The sequence below is a fragment of the Indicator indicator genome, chromosome 8, assembly GCF_027791375.1.
Source record: "Indicator indicator isolate 239-I01 chromosome 8, UM_Iind_1.1, whole genome shotgun sequence".
Classification (NCBI taxonomy): Eukaryota; Metazoa; Chordata; class Aves; order Piciformes; family Indicatoridae; genus Indicator; species Indicator indicator.
In genome coordinates, this window is record NC_072017.1 from 33,972,599 (window position 1) to 33,998,072 (window position 25,474).

Sequence of the window (25,474 nt, forward strand, 5' to 3'; positions counted from 1 at the left end):
TTTTCTGCTTCACACACACTCACACAAGCCAGTTGCTCTGAGGTATGCTTCCCAGCCTTCTGATGACAGCTTGGTTGTCTGCCATGCCCCTTATCATGGAAAGCCTAAACATCTTCCCCTATTTCAGTCTTTTACATTTCCAGAACCAAGATTTGCAGAGAGTTCTGCTCTCTCACATCAGCTCTTGTACCAAGGAGGACTTTTCTGTACTCCACTTGCCACCCCCAGCGTGCTTTCTGCAAGGTCTCATGCTCCCCTTGCCACCACCACACCCAGAATATCTAATGTCTGCTCTCGAAGCTCACCATGGAGTTCAGCTCACTTTGTGCTACAGGAATGCAGAGTAATGAGCAACAGTTGTATTAGTTATGGGCAATAAATGGCATTTCTGCAAAAAGAAAAGGAAGAGCCACTTAATAAAGAGGATAACTTTTAATAGGCAGTAACATTTTTTTCTTGGCACACCATGGCAGTTTCTAAACAAATATATGTATTTATTTCACAATCTTTTTCTGCATTTTTTTTAACTTCCTTTCAGTATGACACAACACGCTACAAATACTTCCCCCCCCCCAACAACTTGAAAATCCATAATGATTGCTTTTTGTCATAGAAAACTTCAGCAAGTCAGGAATCTGAATGCTTGCTGATGCCAACTACTGTATTTCAGATGTCCTGACTTTTCCAAAGTAGGCATCTCAGACTCCTCTGCTCCTGAGCAACCCAAGTGATCCAGAAATACCTGAACCAACTATGTAAATTCAGCTGCAGCATAGAGGACACTTATTGGGTCCCCATCTTTTACAGAGCTTCATCAAAAGTTGCTCTTGTTGCCACTAAGACAGAAGATGCTTTGACCCATCAATGCAGAAATCAGAGCAATGGTCAAGCACAAAGAAAACAACGCTTCAGTTTCATGTGTAAACATGAACTATCAAATCTGCTCCATCTCTTCCCATACTGAGAGGTAAGCTTTATCATTTCAGAAAGGGAAACTGGGGGAAGAGGTTCCTCAAAAGCACTGTATCAATAGGTATCAAAACTTAGATTATTGTCCTGGCTCTTGGTTCTACACTTAGACCACCATTCTTTCCATTCACCAACAGAACATCTCTGGCATGCTACCAGCGTTAGTGGATTGAGACTGAGCAGATGCTCACAGTAATATAATTTTCCCAACATTTATAGTTCTAGAAAAGTAGGATACATGCAGGTAGAAGCACTACTTGATATTTCTGAATTGCCAGCTCTGTACAAACGAAGAGAGTCTATAATTGGCACTTGAAACACTCTTTAAACTTCCAGAGTAACCCGCAGGAATCCCATGCATTGCTCAGAACAGAGGGAAGACTGTTCAGCTGCAGAACTGCTTATCTTGCTGATCCCTGTTGTGTGCCCCAGGCTACACAGGAGACATTTATAGCACACATAATGCAATTAGCCAAGGAACAGGTGAAAAAACCCTACGTTGCCTGCTACATTACAAGGATCATATTCAGTAATTTACAGAACTTCAAAGAGCCTCAGTGCAAGGTATCTTCCTCCTTTCACAGAATAAAACACACCCTTCGGCGTTTCACCCAGGCACCCAGCCCATCCTGTAAACATTTATGACAAGCAAGGTGTGTGCTACAGTCTTGTGGAAATCACTGAATTAATTTTCAAAGTGGCAGTTTGCCCAGTACTGTTTCAAGGGTCAGGCCCTGCTTGTGTTTTGCTACATACAAGTAAGAGAACCCTATCTACGATAAGTTCAACAAAGTGTGCTAACATATTCCTTCCTCCATGTGCAGAAAACGTTTTTAGTAACCGCTACACAAACATCACCTGATTTTTTTTTCCTTCCCTTTGACCTTCTCAAAAGTTTTCTTGCTTTTGCTATATGTGAAAATAATAAATACATGTGATATGCCAGTTATTAAGCCATCAAAAAATTACATGTCATTCCAGAAGGGACAGGAAACACTTGAGATTTAGAAGTCAAGAGCTGGTCATTAACACAAGTGTCCTGCCTATTAAGAAGCTTCAGCTGCTCCACATTTCCTGTGAAACCAACTTTGGTGGGATGTTCCTGCATATTGTGATGAAACAAGCTGCTCCCCATCTGAAATGACAACGGTGCCTCAAGGTTATTATTCAAGGTAAAGTTGTTCAGGAACCAAAGAGTAAGCTGAAGGGAATCACAAAGTCTAACATGATAGATGATAAGGAGTAAATCCATTGTCCAGGACATTGTCCTGCATCTGCACAAACAGAACTACCTCTGGGTTTCCAGTAGTGTAGGTAAAATTGCATTCTGGTGCTTTAAATCAAGGGATAAATAATGTCATTTTGTCCTTGGTGTTGGCTCAGCAAAGCTCAGTTTGTACATCCTGGCAGAAATGAGAATAGGCTAAAGCCATCAAAGATGTTTTGCAAAAGGGCTTGTCCACATTTCTGGCCAACCAGATCTTTCTTAGTGGAGAGCAATGGGACCTGTTCTAGAGGGGCTTCATCCTACAATGATGGTGGAAGTCTGGATTTCATTTCCCCACAAATGAGAGAGGCAGCTCCATGGGAAGTGGAGATTGTGATGCTTGAGAAAGCTTCATACATGAAGGAAAATGCAGCACCTGCATCACAAACAGTGCGTTTCAGAGGTGCTCTGATGGTCTCTGCCCTGTCATACATAAAAATACTGTCCAACACCTGCCAGTTTTTTGTGTTAGTCACCAAGGATTTCAAGTCATAATAAACCATCTTGATGAAAGTTCTTGTTTTTGCATGTTGTAGAACAAACTCAGATTTTTCATGAAACTAAGGGAGCAGAATACTTCTGGGTACCAACTTCCCTGTTTCCTAGGTAATTGCCTTTAAAAATCTCTTACTTCTCACACAAACAAAAAGAAAATTCACCTAGGGACTTACAAGCAGGAAATGCTGAACAGCTAAAAGCCAAACACTATACTTACAAAGGTCTACCTCTGCATGGTGGCAGCTTATTCAGCCCCTCAGCTTGCCTGGGACTCTGACCATGATGGTCACACTGAGCATTGTTTAAGCCATTGCTCCTCAAGGCTGCTGCCAGTGAAAGTCAGGGCTGCTTTTGTTTTGCATTTTTAACCCTTTTTTTCAGTTACATGGCACAATACTGAGACTAATAAGGATTACTGAGACTAATAAGGATTACTGAAACGAAGAAACACTCATGGTACAGGACATGAGCAATAAACTTACTTTTTCATTGCTGAGGTGTGAAGAGTTGCCGAGTTTTATTCTTCCCCTGAGATGAGTGCTCTCCTAAGAAAGAGAAAATATATCTGCATCAGTTAAACATTCAAAGACAAAAGGACAAATGAGTCTAGCAGGAACACATCACCAACCACTGCACAAACCAGTCATTCTCCTTGGCAGATTTACTTAACCAGCAAAAAATGTCCACACAATAGACTTTTGGTACTCCCTCTGTGTTTTACAGCTTATTTCCTCTATGATTTGCTCTCAGATGGTGGGTTACTACAAAAAATTATTTCCAAGGCAGTTCTCAAGAGGTTAGAAGAGGCATAAGACTTTAATTAATTTGTAACTATGATTAGAACATTAAATGATAAAAAGACAAAAAAATACAACTATAAAATTGATTTTTGCTGAAAACTACTGACAGCAGCTCAGTTCCTCCAAAGAGGGAAAAATGAACACTCAACAACTTCAGCCAGGGATAACAGACAATTCTTACTCCTCCTTTCCTGGAGAAGCAGAGCTGCTGCCAGCAGTTGTAGGCAAACAAATAAGTCTCCAGATGAGGGCATTTTTACAGCTGTCCTATATCCAAATGCATGTCCCAGGAACAGCAGTGGGATTGCTTTGTGTCAGAGCTTCATACACGGAGGACTGGACAGAGCCCCATGGAAACAGGTACAAGGGTAGGAAAACTCAGATGGCTCCATAAAACTGCCTTCTGCCTCTCTGCCCACCTGCAGGTGACAAATCAATGCCTGACACATGCATGAGAGGCAAGAAGGTGAAAAGGCATAGCATGTTATAGTAAAAGTGAACATGTCTTAAAAAGCTTTCATGTGATCTATAGCCTAGGGTTGTAAACTGCAATACAAATTAGGATTAGGATTATAACAAATTCACTGATTAGGCTTTTAAATAATTAGCAAATTAAATAGCTGCACTCCTGAAGAAAACAGAAAAGGTTCATCAGTAGTTTTCCTGCAGCTTTTCTTGGCAGCAAAATGGGCTCTTGAATTTAGTGCAGCCTTTTGGATATGAGCAGACCACTTGGTAGCTGATAGGGTTCAACAGCAAACACTGGAAATTGTTCAATAATCACAGAATCACAGAATGTTAGGGGCTGGAAGGCACCTCGAAATAAAAATGTGCTGGTATGCTGTTCACTTCCCAAGTGCTTAAAGTTGGATAAAATTATTTCAAAATCATCATCAGATGTTGCTAAGTAAGAGCTTTGGGAGATCTGATGATGTTAAATTTCAGTTAAAAAAGCCTTCAGCAACTATTTCAATAATTCATAATACTTTTTTTATTCTTTTTAAGACAAGGAAAACACAAGCTTCTGGTAGGAAGAAATGAAGCATTTCAACACAATTTCTACATTTTTGGTAGGTGAAAAATCTTTGTCTGATAAAAATCTTGCTTTGAAAAGTTAAAATAAAGTGAACCAGTTCAAATATTGTCTAGTTTTGTATTAATAAAAGACTGAGGTTTTCAAGAACTCTCATGTAATATTAAAATTTATATTTATTTCTTCCTTTATCACTTCTTCCTTCTGCATGTTTTTTGCTATCCTTGTTCAATATACAGAAATAGAAGATTTAATAGGGTGTGAAAGGGTGAAATTGTTTAAAAAAAGAAGGTGTGGGGGAAATTAATTGAGAAATGTAGTACCACAGAGAAGTTAATATTCAATAGTTGTAATAAACACCAATACTGTGTTATCACTTCCACTCTCAGCTGGTTGCTCTTTCTACACTAGAAATGAGGCAGGCTTACATGGAAGACTGATGCTTTGCATAACAGGAAAACAAAATATCTAAGGAGAGGCTCTGGAGCCAGTGTAGCTCCCTGGATAACTTCCCGTTGATGTCAGTAGGTTTTGGGTCAGAGTGTGACATGGGTGAGGCAGTGCCTGCTGCAGGAGCCAGCTGCATGTACCCTGTCTAGATTTCCTGGTGCTACACATATAATCCCTGGAAACCATGAACTGCCACAAACTATTGCTGGAGTCAATGTCTCCTTCTAATATGAGTGACTGTCTGATGAGGGCTCGATGCAGGCAGGAATGCTCTGCATTGCTTTGCCACTGGGCTCCCAAGAGGACAGGAGCCTGCAAGAATTCTGAAACCAGACCAAGTTACCTCTACTCCATGGCTGCAAACATGTCTGAAGATATTTGCATTATAGGATCTGTAATCATTAGTGTCAACTACCCATTCAGGGATGATGAATGATTATATACTGGAGAAGAAACGGTCACAGAGATGCTCTGTGTTCAAGACTAACAAGGGAAACACAGGGGTTTAGACACAGGGCTGCAATATGCCTTGAAGCTGCACAGAGAGGTGTCCAGAAAAATGTTGGAGTCTAATGGCTCAACAGTTTGATGTTATGCTAAATATCCAGTTGCAACACAAAGACCAGATTATGAAGAACATTCAGGTTTGTTGTGAGCGAGAAGACATTCTTACTGATCTCAAAATATCCTTAACTGACAGAAACAAGTTCCAAAGCTGCAAAAAAAATAAACCAAACCAAACAAAAAACCTTTGCCCACAAACTGTCACCTGCTGAAAACAATGGATTGGACAGAAATGAAAACCAAATACTTGTGTTTTGTATTTTCACAGAACCACAGAATTGTCAGGGTTGGAAGGGACCTCAAGGATCATCCAGTTCCAACCCCCCTGCTATGGACAGGGACACCTCACACTACAGCAGGTTGCCCAGAGCCACATCCAGCCTGGCTTTAAAAACCTTCAGGGATGAGGCTTCCACCATTTCCCTGGGCAACCTGTTCCAGTGTCTCACCATTTTGCTAGAACAGGTGATGCTTTAATCAACTGAAGAAATTATTTTCCACCAAACTGATGAAAAAAATATGCAGTGTTCAACCAGTCTAGATAGATTACCTGCCTGCTTTGAAGGCTGCCGTCAAGTGACAAAGGATGTAGTTATGCCAAATATACCCACAAGAGCAAAATTGCTGGACAACATGAGTACAAAATTAGCTTCTTTTGATTCTGAGTTATGGTTTTAGGGGAGGGTGACACACAAACTCTGGTGTTATACACTAGGAGGTGGAAGGCATCAAGACAGACTTGAACCATCAGCTTCTCACAATACAGCAACTTGCATAAAGCTATCAGTTGGTCCAATTTGGTAGCTACTGTGGCAACTACTTTCTGCTAATGGGTTTGCATGTTTGTCTACTTTGATAAGTAAGTGAGGGTTGCAGAAAGGGGGAGGTGAAGATAACTGGAAGTATTTGGTGCAGTTAACAAAGCACTGTCAGCTGCAAGTGCAGCATGACCTCCTTTACCTGTGGTCCTGCCTTGTGACACCTCTCCTGCTGGAGAAGGAGTTGTGGGCTCAGATAGGTTGGCAGAAGGCAGTGAGAAGCCAACCTCATATATATCACGCACTTCTACAAAAACTGAAAGAAATGATGCACAGTTTGAGAAAGAAGCCTTAGGCAGAATATTAGGAAAATGAAATCAGATTGATAACTGACATGCAAATTTTAGCTGACATGCAAACTCTTCCGTTAAACCTTTCATTCTCCCTCTCGTCCTCCATTGGTGTGCCTGTTTGTTGATTTTTGTTGAAATGGGATTATAAGCACAAGGACATAGGCACCATGAAGTCTCTAAACAGTATTGCTACATCATACACACAGTAGTTTAACTGTCAAACCTATTGCCACAGGAGGCTGCAGATGCCATGAGGGACAAGACAAATTCATGGAAGAAAAAGCCGCTGAGAACTACGAAGCACCAAAGATACAACCTCTGATACAGGACATCTCCAAGCCACAGATTGCTGGAAGGCTACAGCAGAGAACACATTCCTGGACTCCTTCTCTATTTGTTATCCTTCCCTTTGTGCCTCATGTTAGCCACCATCAGTGACAGGATTTGGGGCTACACAAATCCAGGATCTAAACAGGTACAGCTGGTTTAGATCATAGCTTCTTTTTTCCATCAATATTTCATAGAACCATGGAACTGTTGAGGTTGGAAGAGACCTTTGATATCATCAAGTCCAACCACTCACCCAGAGCTCACAATGCCAGCACTGCTGCTAAGCCACTGCCACTGAACCATGTCCCTCAGTACCGCATCCATGCCTCTTAAATGCCTCCAGGGATGGGAACTCCACCACCTCCCTGGGCAGTCAGTTCCAGTGCCTGACAATCCTTGCTGGGAAGAAATTGTTCCTAATATCCTGAACCTCCCCTGCTACAACTTGAGGCCATTTCCTCTTGTCCTGTCACTTGCTGCACCTAATAAGAGACCAACCCCTACCTGGCCAACTTCCTAAACCTAAGCAGATGCACATTAAAAGAGAAGGTGCTCTAGCAACTCCCACAAGGCAGCAGTGGTCTTCCATACACACAGCTTCCCACGTGGCACCCCTCAAACACTTCTGCCAGAGCCCCAACTGCTGATTCCCCCAGGTAAATTGGCAGTCTAGGCACTGGGCCCAATGCAATACACACTGCCTGTGTCCTCCTCTAAAGTGTGGTCATGCTTAGAAAGGATGAGGATAAGGAAGATGTAATAGGAAACATTTTGTATTCCTAACTACTGATCCTTCAACATATTTGTTTTAAAGTGCATGGGAAGTAGACTGAGCACACAGATACTGAGGGCTCTGCAAATTTAAATGTTTAGTCAGGGAAGTAACAGTACTTCAGTGAAAACACAAGGGTTTCTTCCTAATTAAAATTTCACTGGTGCTGGGTTTGATTTGATTTGATTTTCCATTCTCACAAATACACTTCTGTCTGACCATGAATGTTGCATGTTGCTGCCAGTATGTGTGAATAAGTGATGGGCACATAATCAGCTCGAATTACAGATGGTATAAAATCAATTTTGAAACTCAAACAAAACATTTCTTTGCCTCACCTTTGTTAAAGACTTTTGCATTAATCTCCCTGTAGTTCCCTCCCCCTCTCCTCTCAATTGGATTCAGTATCTGAATATATATTTTTTTGGAACACACATACACTGCAGAACATGATGATACAAAAGAGAGTTAACAGCTCATGCCACTATGAGTACAGAAAGTCTTTGACATGGGCAAAGCCCTCCTTGGTGTTATTAGGAAAGCTGGAAGAAAAGGGGCCATAAAGAATAATCTTTGACATAAAACCCAGGTTGTACTGCATCACAGGTTACATTCTCTGTAAGAAAAGATGAGTTGCACTATTATTTCACTGTAATATCTACTGCTGAGGAATTGCTCAGAAGCTGCAATCTGGTTTGGAGTAAAGAATTAAAGCAAGTTTTTCATAAAATATGGTTGCAGAAACCTATTTTTATGAAACTAGCTCTGCAGACACAAGAATCTAAATGTCTGTTTCTACCACACAGAGGAAGAAAGAGGAGTGTATTACAGATGGAGAACAGTATTGAGCAGCACTCAGTTCCTGGCTGCACTGCCTAGTTTTGGTGTGGGTCAAGGGGTCCAGAACCTGGGGCACTGCTCCCCTGCCATGTACTTCACCCGTGCCACTGCAAACTGTTCCTCTCCACCAATAGCAGGGCAGAAGGATCTATACAATTCACCACAGCAGAGAAAGCAGGTAAGGAAGCATTCAGGTGGAGGGTAGGAAGGCAATTGCTGCTTCACAGCCAACAAAGGGTGGAAGATGGCTCCTCCGACATAGGAACACCTTGAAAATATTTAGACTGGAAAGTCAGTCAGTGCTCCACAGATGAAAACAACACCTGACCCTCAGCAGTCTCTGTCTGCAAGAAACTGCTTTAGAAACCCTTGCAAATTTGTACAGCTCACAAACTGAATTAGAAATACAGAAGGAAGCATAAGCCATTTAATGGTTTCAACTACAGTTTTGCCCCAGATTGTCAGATGGAAGTGTGTGCAAGCAGATCTTTGTGGTGTGAGTGAACACAAACAATTCAGCCAGGAGCTGCAAAGGAAGTTTATTCTTCAGTTTCTGTCAAGAAACTTCAGGCCATTACACAACGCAAGGTTAAAAAAAAAAAAAAAAAAAAAAGAGTATCAGAAAATGAGATAGAGAAGGAAAGGCAACCAGGTACTTGATATATCTCTGTGCTGTGAGGAGACCCTTTTCAATGAAGCAGCTTCTAGGTTTTCTGCTTGCAGAGGAAAAAAAAAAGACACTGAAAGTACAGCTCATAACAGGAAAAAGAAATAATTAATATTGCATCCTTACATGAGTAGGAAGACCACTTCTAAGCATGAGGCATGCTAGCAGACTGCTCTTTGCTGACCTTCATTGCTTATCTTGCAATTAAGAGGAGGAAGGAAGAGAATTTTCAGTGACAGAGCATTTCACCTAAAGACCTGGTTTCTTCACCTGCTCCTGGAGGCATCCACCTAAATCCTAGACAAAATGAGAGAGATTTAAAATACTAAGGCATGTTGAGAAACCCCCATGGCTTGCTATAAAAACATGCCACCTGGCAGGGGCAAATGCCCCTGATGAGAAGAAATGGCCCAAAATTTTCTTACCTCTTTGAATGCCATGGTCCATGCTCAGATGTGTTTATCATAGTAGAAACCAAGGATGAATAAATCCTCTGCCCCAGCTCCAGGTTTGTTCCACTGTACCACAACCACATCTATGGCTTGATGTGTGATGCAGAACATTTAAACAGTCTCAGCATTTGGAGATTGATGGAAAGCAGTGATGGAAGATATTGTCATTCAGACACATCATCTCAAAAGACCTGAGGATTTTACAGGTGCACAGTGGGCTGTCTCATCAGGTGCTGAACTTCATATACATTCTAATGACTGAGGCAAGATTTTGTGCAGAATTAGAACAAGTTGGTTTTTTTCCTTTGTTCTGGGATGATTCTGGTGCTTGGTCACTGTGTACAGTACAGCCACCAGCCTCTGATGTCGAAAGCTAGGAATCCTCACAGCCTTTACAAAGGCAGGTCTGGAATGATGTAGGCATATAACTAGAATAATCTTAAAAGTGACTGAAGTTATAGGGTCCAATGCTGTGAAATCCCACAAATCTTCAAGGCAGGTAACTCATCTTGTGCAAAGGATGCATCCAAGAAATGTTATTAAAATCTACACCCAGGCGAAGCAGCAGAAATAGCTCTCAGGCTGTAATTGCTGTTAACCAACAGCAGCTTTGGTAGAGATGTGAAGCATCTGGGGATTGCTGGTTGTTCTACATCCTCTCTTCACACTATTATATACTGAATTGCCCTTTGAGAGCACCTCTAGATATTTTCTGATCCCTTTTTTCTCCAGTGTGAGTACAATATTTCACGTGTCACTGGTTGGTAGCTCCTCAAACATCCATTTGTCTGGTACATTTTTTTAAGCTTTGTTTACTTGCCATGGGGGAATTTTCATTTTTGCCCAGAGTAGCTATCTTGGGAAGTCCTGATGCAGACATACACTGTGGGCCTTTCTCCAGCCACCTTCCATTTCAGATTTTGTGGCTCAAAATTTGAGCCACATCAGCTTTGGCTTTTAATATCATGCTGGTAAATTTAATGCAGAACAGGCAAGCCCCTACAAGCTGAGTAAGTCACATCCTACCCTATCATCTCAAAAGAGCACACAGTTGTTGGAAAACATGCCCTAATGAATCATCTTATGCTTAGGTGCCAGGATTATACCTAACAGCTCTGAAATATTATGTTACCTGCACATTCCTATGAGATTTTATATTGAATATTGAACTGGTGGGCTGATACTATAAAGGCCCTTCATACATTTTACCTGCCCTAGGATGGGTACTCCAGGCAAAGGTCATAAAACTGTCAAGCCTTTACTCAGGTATTAATACTTCTATCAAGCATCATTCATCTGCAGGCTGGTACATGCAGATCTTACCCCAGGTGCTATTCTTCTGCCTTTCTGTTACTGAGGAATTTCCATCCCTCAGCAGTTTTCATGAGTCCTAAAATGTCATCAATACCTTTGCTAGTTTTCAGTGAAATAAACAAGAAACCTTGCAGAAAGAGTTAGGTGTGTTTTCAGGACAAGCAATTCTTTGTCATTAAGATCATGGATGATAGTATTGATCTCATAGTCAAGCAAACCCTTCCATCTTATGTTCTTGGGAAACTGATCTGCCACTGACAAGGCAAACTTGCATGTCTGTGGGCGATATTGAATCCCAGACAAGAAATATTTCTGCAGGTAGATTTTCTAGATCTCTGTGTTGCCCAAGACCATTTATTCTCCCTTTGAAGAGCCACCCTATATTTGCCTATATAGTCACCATGGAATGGCTGCACTAAGTCCTGCATATGCACATTAATGTCAAACTTTGGAGGTGATTCAGTATCCTGAGCATCCGTATCCAAGCTGAGTTTTCTCCTAAGACGCAAGTTCAGGCAGTTATCTTGCATGAGGTGTTGCAGTTCACTGGCAAACGTGCACGGAAAGTCCAAGGTATTTAGCTTTGTCTGCCTGGTTTTTACATCACATGAATTCTCAATCATTTGTGCCTTAGAGCTCATAGCCATCAACAGCTCATCTTTCTGAGAAGAGTTTTTTAAAAAATGAGAATATTAAAGCTCAGTTTACTTAGTGTTCCTGGTGATACTGCTGTATTAAAACCATCACTTCAGTCCAGGCTCAAATGAACTCTGTTCTTTTTCTGTATTTTTTCACATTAACTGTAGGTAATTGAAAGAATATTCTTGATTAGATTAAATGCAGCTGTGCTTCTGAAAGAGGAGTCTTTCCTTTTTCTTTCAATTTACAGTCAGAACCTCATTTTAGAAATCCTAAAAATAGGATCCTTCAGTAGTCAATGGACCTCCACAGGTCAGCTCATTCCAGTTCAAGACACATGTCCAAGGCAGATGTGATAAATAGCTCTCTGGACACACACATCTCTTTCAACTATGTGCAGCCAGCTTAGTTTTTAGGCAGATAAAATATGGCAAGATTAAACTCATCAAAATGCTTGATCAAGATACATCACAAACACAGACAGGGTTTGTCCCTAGGTTGCCTCCTTCAGCAGTTTGTAGGTCATATCCTTAACTGGTTTGTATGTATGCTGGTTCCCCCCCAGTTTTAACATAATTACATAATAACAAAATCTTCAGTTTGGAATAAAAAAAGTAAAAATAAAAATAAATCTGATTTGTACTGATAATAAAACTTCATTTGAATAGATATCAAAGCAGAACTTTGTTTATATGCTTTGCCACAGGCAGCTAGCAGCCTATTGATAGTGAGAGGATGATGTAGGTCAGTCTCTAAAGGTAAGGTTGCTCTTAAGAACTTTCTACTTCTATTCAAAACCTTTTGTAGTTTTATTAGTATATACAAGCAGAGGCAGTTACAACAGCCTTTCTAACCAGCTGGACAATGAATTCACCTTTTAACTGAGCTGTATTTTATGTGTCTGAAAAGGAAAAAGAAGAACATACATAAAGAAGTTTTTCAAAGTGCATTCATTTTCAATAGTTGTAAGAAGGACCACGAGTCAGACATTGCTCAAGTTTCAATCTGTGCTGTAAGAAACATTTGTCCTTATGCCTGAGCTTTTAATGAAGCCAGTGAATGTTATTCAAATGGGCAGGCATCCTGACATATTCAAAAATACCTGTATGAGTGATACATACATCTGTAAGAAACCAGGTCCTTCCTTCAGAGTGCTTTTAATTTGACAAATGTCTCTCACATCCTGGGGGGAAACAGGACTCCCATTTCTGTGAAAGCAGGTTTAATTTTGAAGCATGTAAAGAACTCAAGAGAGAATGGTAGCTAGTTTAAATATGAATTGTATTAAGGAGAAAAGGGCAAGAATCTTGTCTTCTAAGTGATGGTGACTCATATCTTACAATTACAGCATGGATACATCATACTTCAGTAAAAAAGAGCATCAAGGCATCTTCTGGATGAAAGAAACTTGGATGCTTGGTCAACTGGTAGCTGACTGACAGGCACCAGACCTCATCTTGTGAAAAAAAGCAGTGAGCCTGAATCTCTTCTCATTTCCCTGCTGTAAAAATACAAATAATTCTGCTGCCAATGAGGTGACTGTTGTTAAAATCAGTATGAGGGTAGAATCAATTAAAAAAAAAAAAAGAAGTGTAATGAAATCCAGTTTCTGGCTTCATTCATCTTTCAAAAATACCATGATTTTAAATGAAAACATATGCACAACTCCATATCCCTTAAGATAAAGCTTAAATCCATTCCCAAAGACACATGGACAAGCTGGAGAGGTGGGCCCAGGTGAACTTCATGAGGTTCAACAAGAGTGAGTGTAGGGTCCTGCACCTGGGCCAGAACAATCCTCACTATCGATACAGGCTGGGGGATAGAATAGTAATAGAAAGCAGCCCTCTGGAAAAAAACTTGGAGGTGCTGATGAATGAGAAGCTGGACATGAGCAGGCAGTGTGAGCTTGCAACCCAGAAGGACAATGGCATCTTGGGCTGCATCAAAAGATGCATTGCCAGCAGATCCAGAGAGGTGATTCTGCCACTTTGCTCTGGTGAGACCTCATCTGGAGTGCTGCCTCCAGCTCTGGAGCCCTCAATATAGGAATGACATGGACCTATTAGGGCTCTGGGAGACCTAATAGCAACCTGCCAGCACCTGAAAGGGGCCTACAAGAAGAATGGGGAGAGACTGTTTACAAAGGCCTGTGGTGATAGGATGAGGAGCAATGGTTCCAGACTAGAGAAGAGCAGATTTAGGTTGGATGTTAGGAACAAGTTCTTAGCTATGAGGTGGTGGAACACTGGAACAGGTTGCCCAGGGAGGTGTTTGGGGCCCCTTCCCTGAAGATATTCAGAGTGAGGCTCGACAGGGCTCTGGGCAGCCTCATCTAGTTGAGGATGCACCTGCCATTCTATGATTCCATGATATGCCAAAACCCCCATAAAAATTCCCAGAACACAAAGCTCTGAAGTGCAGTCACCTCAGTGCCACAGCACAGTCATTTAGGGGCCAAACCGTAGACTGCATTTGCTTGGCAGCAATGGGGCAGAATGATTCATCCTGCAATGGAGTTGGCACTTGTCCTGCCTTTCTAGTCTCCTAGTATGCTCCATGTAACAAGGCTTCAGGGATCTGGCATGACTCTGGTTTGTTTGCCAGAGCTACCCCTGTGGGTCTTTTCTATTGCACAAAAGCTTCTGGGAGTTGCAGAGAAGGCTGGAGAGTGCAAACTGTGCCTCTCCAGCAAGCAGAGGATGGTCAGATCAGGTTCTGTATTCAGAGGACTTTCTGAGAATGTGGAGGAAAGGGAAGAGCAGCTATCTGGCAGCCTCTGAAATATCATTAGGGGAAAGAGATGGCCAAAAGCCTTATTTTTTTGGTTTGTTTTGTTACCTAAAAATGCATAAAGTTACAGGCTATTTTGCTTGAAGGAGTTCTGCAGATTAAGTGAGAGCAAAGGTGGGACCTACATGGTTGAGGAAACAAATAGCTGGGACTCAGAGTATTCAGAACTTTTTTTCTGCCTCAACTGTGTTTTGTGCTATTCTGTTTCTTGCGCTATCTATAACTGCATCCATATCTTTGCTTATATTGATGATATTTTGCTTTCTTTGTTCCTTTAGGCTTTATTACCACATATTTTGTAAGAAACTGGATCAGCGAAGCACAGGATGGAGGAATTTGTAATGAGAGTAGGATTTTGACTGCAAAGGGTGGCTGGGTTGCAGGGCTGCCAACACTGCCAACACCAGCTCCAGCAGAGCCTTGTTTACATACAGCACTGACTCACAAACCTTTTGGTCCCTTGCATATCAACAGTCCTCAAACCTTCCTGTGTAGCCAGATCTAGCTGATAAATATCATGATCACAGTTAATCCTGAATACACCTAGGTGCAGATCACTTACCATGAATGATTTTAAAAGCTGATTTTCCATAAACCAGTCATACCACACACAAAGCAGCTGCACCGCAGCTCTACAGGCTCCCAGTCTGGGATTTGCACTGGAGAGGAATTGTTGGCAGTGACCTTGACCTGACAGGAGCTCAAGATGGTATTGCTACTGGAAATGACACCCTGAAACTGCTCTTCTCTGGGCTCAGAGAGCGAGGCAGATGTACACACAGGGGAAAGACTCACCAGTCTCAGAGGAAGTTGTCTTCACAGAAAGAAGTTTGACCCCTTCTTTATCTGACTGGGTCCTGTTGAAGTCAGAAAACATTTAAGCAGTCAGCATGCACATTGGTCAGCCAAACAAAACTAGAGTAGGCAGCACCTAAGCCAGTCTGCAGGGGCAGTCTTGAAATGGGCTTTGCATGAGGTCATGTGTAAGTCTTAGGGTGGAAATCACCATATACCAATCTCTCTGAAAACACCTTTCCCTTAAAATATGTCATAAATCAAGTTGTATGACTCCAGGTTTGATCTAGAGCTCCACAGAAGTACATCTAGAGGAAAAGAGGGAGTAATCTTTTTTCTCTGTCAGCACAAGGCTTTTAGCCCTGTTGAATTGCAAAAAGGATCACTTCAGATGTCCAGGGAGTCAGGGCTAGCAAGTAAATCATCAGCCTAAATGTTGCTTTTGGTCATAAAAACCATAGGGGCCACAGCCATACTACTGAGAGGCCTCTAGTATATATTTTCTAATAGATCTCCACAAACTCCTTATGCCAATACTGTTTTAGCTGAACCTCTGCAAATGGACTGGTGGAAAGAACATGGGACAGGGGAACATGAAATAATGGGGGATATGAGAAAAAGACAGTAAAAAATAACCTAGAATAAAAAAAAATAATAAAAAGAAAGAAAACAAACAAAAGAAGTGGGAGGTGAAAAAGAAAAGAAAATCAGAGGGGCAAAAAATTGATGAAAAAAGATAAAAGTCTGGGCCAACAGGCCCCATGGCACAGCATGAGCTGTTTGTTTCAAAAGGATTCCCTGCAAAACCATTCTGAGCTGTTGCATTTCTATCCCTGCTGGAACAGTTGTTTATCATGGGTACAGGTGATGTACAATAGCTGCAAGTGCATCACTTTTCAACAGGGTATTTCTCTTTGGGGTGGCAGCCACTTATTATGTTTAAACAGAGAAAGATCAAAGAAATCTCATGCATAATCTGCTGCATTGGGAAGTGCCCCATGATGGATCTTAAAGCAAGGAAAAGACAGGATTCAACCTACTGTTCAGTGCCGTTCTCTTGTCTCTCTGGAAGAAGAAACAAAAACTTAATATCATTTTCACTGCTGGAACTCACTGAAGTAAACGTTTAGACAGAGCTATTGGAGTTGCTGGCAGAAGGCTCACTTGTGATTTTGCAGCACTGCATTAAGTACATCAACACAAATAACCAGTTTGAATGGTAATTCACAGAATCATAGAATTGTCAGGGTTGGAAGACACCTCAAGGATCATCTAGTTCCAACCCCCCTGCCATGGGCAGGGACACCCCACACTACATCAGGTTGCTCACAGCCACATCCAGACTGGCCTTAAAAACCTCCAGGGATGAGGCTTCTACCATGTCCCTGGGCAACCTGTGCCAGTGTCTCACCACCCTCACGGTGAAGAATTTCTTCCTGACATCCAATCTGAATCTACTTATTTCTAGTTTTGTTCCATTCCCCCTAGTCCTGTCACTACCTGACACCCTAAAAAGCCCCTCCCCAGCTTTCTTGTAGCTCCCTTCAGATACTGAAAGGCCACAAGAAGGTCTCCTCGTTACTCCTTGTTACTTTTTCTGGCTCCTCTTCTCAAGTGCTCGTCATGACACCTATGAGAGGGAGCTGATGTTGGTCAAATGGAGAATGCTATGTGACTGGCACAGGAGCACACCAGAAGCAGGCTTTTCCCTGCAGTTTCCCATTCCCTGGGTAGCTGGCACAGAGAAAAGGAGCATGCAACAGTTCTTGAGTACATAACAACTGAGCTAAAAGGCACAGGGGTGAGGGGAGTGAGGGAACAAGCTGCCAGGCTGCATGGCACAACATCTGAGAGCAGAGCCTGCCATCCCAGCTGATGAGGAATAGGCTTCTGCCCAAAATGAATAACATACCCAATGTATTTTATTCTTATGTGCAAGTGTGGGCAGATGGATGGGACCAGGAGGTTACACTGGAGACAGGGAGCCAGTTCTAGCCCCATGGCACTGGGCACAGGGCTCTCTGTCTGTCAGGGAAGCTCACTGGATAGGCCTTGGCAAATCCTGCAGGAAGTACCACAGATATCTACTCTTGCTTCCAAGTGAATTTGTTAGTGCTGGGTCTGCTGGCATTTGTGCACAGGGGAGGCTGGTGAGGAAAGGTTCTTCACCTCTTATCTTCCACTCTTGACTCTGAATATTCAGTAATTCCTTAAGCAATGATCACACCTTCCTCTGTTTGTCTGGGTCTGGTTTTCCATGTCACTGGCTAAATTGGTTGTGACACACTTTGCCTTGGTCTACAGCTTCAAAACCCTGTTGTGATTTTGTATTTCCAAGGCCCAGTGATTTTACAGTTGAAGCTCTGCACAGTTCTAACCTATGCCAGCTCAAAGGGAGAGAAAACCCACAGTCTGGATCCAGATCTCAGTTTTCACTTAAGGGAGAATTACACTTGCCTGTGGCCCACTTGGGCAACTGTTTGAAACTTTTTGGCAAATGGAATTTAATGGAATTATGCCCCATTAACTGAAGTATTTCATGGACAGCAGTGAAATAGATACTGGCCTTAGCTACCCTGTCAAAATGACTTCTGAAAATACTGCTTGCTGAGGGATTTTACTCCTGTTACCATTTGAAAGGGGAATTTTAGCCTAGTCCCTGACTGCAAAGACTGAGGGTGGAATGGAACTGCCATTGGTTATAAAAGAACAATAATGTAAAAGAAATATAATTCATTGGCTTGCTAATAAAGATATAGAGAAGAGGCATAAACAGTTCTTTCTCTCTTTTCTTCTGTTTGCAACTTCTCTCTCTCTCTCTCTCTTCCGTGACCTTGCCAGGGGGATCTCTGTTTTGACTACTGTGTGAGGTAATGGGAAGGAGGTAGGGAGAAGGGGAGGAGGTGAACAGTCCCCCTTGGATCTGTCCAGGGGGGGTCTGAGGGGTTTCTGTGTTGTTTACAAATTGTAAATATCTCTATACTGTACATATATTGTATATTTTGTACCCACTCATTGCATTTCATAGTTCTAGATTTTAGTTTGCTTGTAAACAGAGCTTCATTTGCTTCCATCCCAAACTGAACTGGTCTGGCTATTTATTTTGGGGGTAGCTCTCCAAATTATTTGAGGGGAGGGTAATTTCAACCCACCACAGTTCCCATGTACATTATACTGTAACTGGAAAAAATACCTGTCTACAATGTGTATGTGTGTCTTTGTGTGCATGTATGTATATATCACATATTTCCTATAAGAAAGGAGTGATGTTTTTTTGCCTGAGATAAAATAAATATAGGCATTTTATTAAACAAGATCTCCAAACTTAGTTTCCACTCTTTTTTCTTCTCAACCTGATTGACTGATTGTGTTAGCACAGCTGTTTTTTATCTCTTTGTAGCTGCAAAAGCATGTACAAAAATCTTTGCTGTATTCTATATTCTCCAAAAAATCAGAGACATTTTAGCTCTCTCTGTTCTTCCTACTGATTTTGAAAAATGGGAGTGTTACTTTCCTACTTTAGGCAAAATACTTTGAAATACCAGAAGCTTTTCTAGCAGGCTGCTTCAACATCTATAGTTAAGACAAGCTAAAAAGACTGCAGAGATCTTTCAATAACAAAAAGCATACTGATCTCCCCCCACCCCCCATCACAGAAGGTAAACCAAATACCTGGAGCTTTCTTCTGGCACATTCTGTACAAAGCCACCAGTGAGAAGACAGAGAGGGTAATGACTATCAAGGTGATGACAACTGGCAAGATAATGCCTGCAAAAGAGGGAAAACGTAATTTTACCTGCTGCCCCTGGCTCTGTGTGCAGGAACTGGCAAGCACAAAAGCAGGAGGTACCTACAGCTCCACTTTGCCAAACATTACCAGTTTCTCTGGAGTGAGGCAACCTGCTGCTCCTGCTATTCCTCCCACATCTTAGTCCTTCCCTGACACTTGTGCTGCCCTGTGGAGCTGGTTTTGCCCGTTGCTAGATAGGAGAGTGAGGTTTTAGCACCTGCCCCAACAGGACTGCCATAACCTCAATCAAGATATTCACAATTGACCGCCAGTGTTGATGGCCCCCAAAAGGTTTTGTGAAAGGTTTTATGTCTGGAACAGTCTTGTTTCAGGCATAAATTTTTCATCCATGCAATTTATTTTTTTCATCTTTTTTTTCTGGAAAATAAGATTCATCTGAAATTCAGCAACTGAAGCAATTATTTCTCTTTTAACGTGGTACATCCAGAAAGACACCAAGGAGTTACATAATTCAGTAACATTCCCCACAGCACTTACAAGCAGGGATAGAAAATGCAAGATCTCCTTTTTAAACGAGGACATTTCTTTCCTTTTATTATTTCCCACCATCTGCCATTTCCTGACAGGTGTTTCCCAGCCAAGAAGCAAAAAGGAAAGAATTATGTAACGAAGAGAAGCTTTCCCGGGGAAATATGTAAGCCCAGCTTCTCCCCATTTTGTTTGTTTGTGGGTTGTTTCTTTTTTTTTTTTTTTTCCTCTGGCAGCCACCAGCCACATTCAAATATAACAGGGGCTCTCTTGCCTCCTGGCCTAAGCCCTGTGTGAGGGGAGATTGCAGCTGTATTCCTGCTGCTTTCCACAGCATCAGCCAGCATGCCTGCCTGGTGTGTAGAAACAGCATCTTTGATGGCTATTGATGCAGTTAATATTTAATATTCACGTAGATATGTGTGTGTGTGTGTGCAGCTATGGAGCTGGAGGGAGAACCCTGAGACAAGTTTATAGTGGAAAAACATCAAACATATTTTGCCAAGCCAGTGCGTTGGGTAGGAAATAGCAGATCTGCAGCAATACTCTTGCCTGAGAGATGCATATTAGAATAAAGGATTAAGTAACATGCATCATGCAAATATCACATTACATTAGAGGTTGGAAGGGACCTCCAGAGGTCATCGGGTCCAAACCCCCTGCCAAAGCAGCATCACCCAGGGTAGTCTGATGAATGTGTCCAGAGAAGGAGACTCCACAACCTCCCTGGGCAGCCTGTTCCAGTGTTCTGTTACCCTCACTGTAAAGAAGTTGCTCCTCATGTTGAGATGAAACCTTCTGTGTTCAAGTTTGTACCCATTCTTCCTTGGCTTATTACTGTGCACCACTGAAAAGAGCCTGGCCCCCTCTACTTGCCACCCACCCCTCAGATATTGATAGACACTGATCAGATCCCCTCTCAGTCTTCTCTTCTCCAGACTAAACAGCCCCAGGGCTCTCAGTCTTTAATGCTTTAAGAGTCTGCAGGAGACTGCCTCCTAGTCCTTCTCTCTCATGACAATGTGAAAAATATATTCACATAATACATTCATAACAATATATTCTTATATTGTTATGAGTACACATTACATGAATAACATTTTCATATATTTCCTTGTATCTTTTCTCACAGATGAGGACTCTGTTTACTTTGTTGTTGTTGTTGCTTTAATTTTTAGTTTTATCACTTTGGGAATATTTGTGCTGCTCTTCAGTAAGAGTGGTGTCAACTTGTTAAGCTTTGTTTGTCTTTGAGAGGAGTTGTATAACAGACAGCTAAACTGGGTTTGTAAAAGTGTCTATGTCTGGTCATGCTAGAAATACAACTGCCCATTTCATTTCTCTGCTACTCTGACTTATTATCAAAAGCCAAACTGAACAACTGAAAACTCAAAAGCTGGAAAATAAAGTAGGAACACTCACTAGAATAGTGGCTATCCTTGTCTGCCACATTGCTGTTTCCAGAACTGCTTCCAGGAATGCCAATATCTAGATCTGCAAAAGAAATGTTGCCTTTCAGGTTAATGTGTTGGTTCCAGAACTTCCCAAACAATTCTTCCCCCAAAACAACTTTTCTGTCTCCAGTTCTGGAGTCATTTGGTGCTCCACAGCTATAGTTCTTCTCAATAATACTTGGAGAATTTGGCAAGAGCAGTGGAAAAGTTTATCTAGTGTGGCCTAGAAGAAACACAGATTTTGCATGAGTGTAGTCTTCCCTAGAATCATCTGCTTGTCCGCTTGGTGGGCATGAGCTACAAACCTTTTCCCTTCAAGGAGGCTAGGATACTGTTCACCATTACAAAAGAATCCTTGACAGGCAAATAATCACAGAATGCTAGGGGATGGAAGGGGCCTCAAAAGATCATCCAGTCCAGCCCCCTTGCAGAGCAGGATCACCTAGACCAGATCACACAGGAATGCATCCAGGCAGGTTTTGAATATCTGCAGAGAGAGAGACTCCACAAGCCCCCTGGACAGCCTGTTCCAGTGTGCTGTCACCCTCACAGGGAAAAAATATTTTCTCCCATTTCCATGGAACTTCCTATGCCTCAACTTCCCCCACTGCCCCTTGTGCTGTCATTGGGCATCACCCAGCAGAGCCTGGCTCCATTCTCTTGGCACTCACCCTTTACATCTTTATAAACATGAATGAGATCCCCCCTTAGTCTCCTCTTCTCCAAGCTAATGAGCCACAGCTTCCTCAGTCTCTCCTCATAAGGAAAATGTTCCACTCCCTTAATAATTTTTGTGGCTCTGTGCTGGACTCTTTCAAGCAGTTCCCTGAGGTCCTTCCTGAACTGAGGGGCCCAGAGCTGGACACAATATCCCAGATGTGGCCTCAGTACAGCAGAGTACAGGGGGGAGGAGAACCTCTCTCGACGTACTAACCACAGCCCTTCTAATCCACCCCAGAATGGCATGGGCCTTCTTGGCCACAAGAGCACATTGCTGGCTCATGGTCAATCTTCCATCCACTAAGAACAAGGAAAAGAGATGCCTCTGAAATAAGAAAGACCAAAACATTTCACTGCTAATATTAATAATAATAAAAAAAGTGTTTAAAAAAAAAAAAAAAAAAGAGGTACAGTATAAGTAGCTTGTGATTTTCCTGAGAATTGAATGTCACCACAGGATGTGCATGCTCTCTCTGCCACGTTTGGGGGACAGGAACGACTATAGGGAGCCTCTGGGACATTTTTTAGAGCTAAGTTTAAAGGAATGCATCTGAATCTTCAGGTGCTAGTCTGAATCTGAGTCAAGCATCATTAACCTGAAGTATTTATTACCGTGTCACATACACTCTGTTGAAAAACCATCACTGAACTTCCAGAGAAAAAAAGAAAAAGCCAACATCAGTGCTTCCCCAGGTGCATTATACAGCACCACAACTGACTGTGTTTAAAGGTCGTTTGGGTGTGGTGCTTGGGGCTATGGTTTAGGGGTGAACCTTGCAGAGTAGGGTTCTGGGTTGGACTTGGTGATCCTGAGGGTCTTTTCCAACCTGAATGTTTCTCTGATTCTGTGTTCTGTATTGGATAGGCTTGAGCAGACACATGCTTACTGTCACTGAAAAAGGCCACCAGCTGGACAAATGTAATGCAATACCATTGCTCATTTAAATATCAGAAATCACTCTCCAAAAAGGCACCTGGGAAAGCTGATCTCTTAAGCAGGGATCCTGGTAGAGAGAAATATAAGTAGTGAGATCAGGGTAGCAGCCACTGAAGTTTTGTTGCAAGCTCTGACTCACTGCTCATGTACCATCTCATGCCCCACATCTGCACAGTTCCACCTCAAAGAACAAAAAAGGGCCAAAGTTGATGGGTGGAAGCTATGAAATTAACTGAGCCATGAAAATCAGTTCCTCAGAGCCATTTTGAACACAATTTTGTTCTGCTAACTCCTTGAATGACACGTCCCTATTTTCACAGAAGCTTTTGTACAGGCAGTACTTGTCACTGTAGTCTGCTGAATTTACGGAACAAAAGAGGTTGGTTTGTCCTAGCCACTCCTTGCTGGGACACCCCCATTCTTGCTGCACTGATTTCAAACTCATGTCCACTACAGAGAAATGTTTTGGTGACTGTTTTCCCTCTGCTGTTCTCCTTTTGCCCATGCTCCCATTCTCACAACATACTCACAACTGTTCAGATATGTAAGAGTACATTGTCTCACGATATAAACTGAGCAGAGCAGGGAGCAGCCAGGGGTAAGTTTCTCTGCAGGTCTGCTGGATATGCCAGCATGCTGGATTTTCCAGGTAACTGGGACACACATGGTCCTGCTTAAAAAATATATGTGGATTGAGTGGTAGTGCAAAGGGAAAAATTTGTGAGAGCTGTGTTTTCATTTTTGTTCTGCTGCAGTGTAGCTGTGTGAATTCTGGGCAGATTGGGCTAGCTTCTCTGCTTCCTTTCCTCTTTTTTTTTTTGTTTGGTTTGGTTTGGTTTGGTTTTGTCTATTTGTCTTCCCCCTCCCCTGCCTTTCATTTGTCTGGCCTGAGACTAAATCTCATGGGGAAAAATGATCACTTACTTTGTGCTTGTGTGATGTCTAAACAATATAGACACAGCTGAGACAATCTGATGCTATAGTGTGGGAAACAATCATTGCCTGTGACCCTTATCTCTGAGAAATCACTATGTTGTTTTAAAGCAGAAGTTCTTTCTCTCTCCCATGGTGACTGTCTGCTGAGGGGTGATAACGCAAGGATGGAAACTGTGAGCCATCATCAAGTGACTGAAATAATTCTTAGGACTTTGTAATTCCATGTGATTGCTTTAGATTTCCCATGGAAATACTGCTGTCCTTTTCTCTGCTTTACCTGATATACTACATGAAATACAGGGCAAACAGGCAATTATCACAGCAATGAGTTATCCTGGGTGCTGGCTGAAAATGTCAAGAAGCAAGGTACACTGAAAACCACGAATGTGTATCCCTGCACTAGGGCAGTATCTCTTCAGGAGAAAAACTGAGGATTCAAATCCACTGGTTAATTTCCTAGTTCTCTGTTAAATGACAAGGATGTGAGTAATGTAGGAAAGGAAAAGCCCATAGGTTAGCCTTTTAACTGCTTGAGACCACCAGTATGAAAAACAATGGCTAAAAAGAAGCACTACTGAATGAATAAAATGGATTAGTTACCCACTTCATTCATTAAAGTTTCTCAGAAGCCAAGACAGTCTACTTTCTCTGGAGCTGGAAAGTGTATCTGGAAGATATTTTCCAGCTATGGAACAATCTGAGATCAGAATAACAATTAATTGGAGTAATATATCCAGGATGGTAACAGGAGGGACAAGCTTTTGCTGGCAGCAGCAGCAGCAGGGACCAGTACAGAAGAGGCTGCTTCCTGATAAGCCCAGAGAAAGGAAAATAAGACAATACAGGCTCACTAGTGCAGGAAATTCTTGCCTTACTGTGGGACCTGCTGCTTCTAAGCACAGGACAAGGAATGAGAGCCACTGACAAGAACAAGCTCCTCGGTAAACATTCTATTTATATCAGTTTCCCATTGCATCACACAGTACTAGCCTGATTAGGGGGTTTTGTGCTTCCACCCCGTTTTCTTTTCAGTACCTGCTAGTCTGACATGACATTCAGCTGAAATCACAGCAGAGTTACTCGCTGCCACAAGTTGAGCATCAGTCTTCTGCTTCTCTGAACTTCAGGTTCATTCTTCCCCCAGAGCCTTTTTGTTCCCTGAACGTTTCCTTTCCTCAGGCTGCCCCTCTCCCACCCCACGCCAGCCCTTTCGGTCAGTATGCACAGAGCAAACTCTTCTATCACTCTTACTTGTTGATTGTGTTAGGGAGCTCGTGTGAAGACCTACAATGAAACAAAAGGAACAAGTTTGTTAGTACCTGGTTTAGATCTGTTAGATTCTGTCCAGAACCTTCACATCACACAAAGTGGCAGACTCCAGCAACCTGCTCAATAACACCACGAGAACTGCTGCCCCAAAACTGACACTGTTCCCAAGCCCAGAGAGTCTGAGCTGTGAAAGCCTGCAGACATCCCTTACAGGTGGGAACAGAATCCAAAGCCCAGCCTATGCTAGATTGGTATGCTGCTCGAGAAGAGAAGATCCTGAATTGATATATTCCTAAAAAAATTCCTCCTGCCAATAATGAGTAAGTGCCTGGAAGTGAATAGCTGACATTTAACTGACAAATAAGTGTTTTAATAATAGAAACTCAAATGCCTAATTCAGATGTGTCTTCGAGTGTCACAAAATCCTTTAGAAATGAATCTTCATTAATTATCTTGGTGCTTTTGGCTAGCAGATTGCTGAGCAGCAGGAGTAAGAGACATTGTTAATGAGGAAGAAATGGACCTTGCAGAGCGTTGTGCACACTGTTTACTGGCCCAGTACTGTCAACTTCCTCTGCACTTCAC

At 42.1% G+C, this 25,474-nt stretch overlaps 1 protein-coding gene across 1 annotated transcript in view; it reads right to left on the reverse strand.

Annotated features, from left to right (window-relative positions):
- Nucleotides 1–446: 446 nt before the first annotated feature.
- Nucleotides 447–25,474, reverse strand: part of EMCN (endomucin) — a 62,549-nt gene continuing 37,521 nt past the window's right edge. The window contains exons 6-12 of the mRNA XM_054383077.1: nucleotides 24,872–24,904; nucleotides 20,996–21,067; nucleotides 18,967–19,062; nucleotides 16,335–16,359; nucleotides 15,295–15,356; nucleotides 3,217–3,279; nucleotides 447–2,104 (exon numbers count right to left, since the gene is read on the reverse strand). Coding sequence (XP_054239052.1) covers nucleotides 3,221–3,279; nucleotides 15,295–15,356; nucleotides 16,335–16,359; nucleotides 18,967–19,062; nucleotides 20,996–21,067; nucleotides 24,872–24,904 — 347 coding nt within the window. The 3' untranslated portion in view covers nucleotides 447–2,104; nucleotides 3,217–3,220. The remainder of the gene's footprint in view (nucleotides 2,105–3,216; nucleotides 3,280–15,294; nucleotides 15,357–16,334; nucleotides 16,360–18,966; nucleotides 19,063–20,995; nucleotides 21,068–24,871; nucleotides 24,905–25,474) is intronic.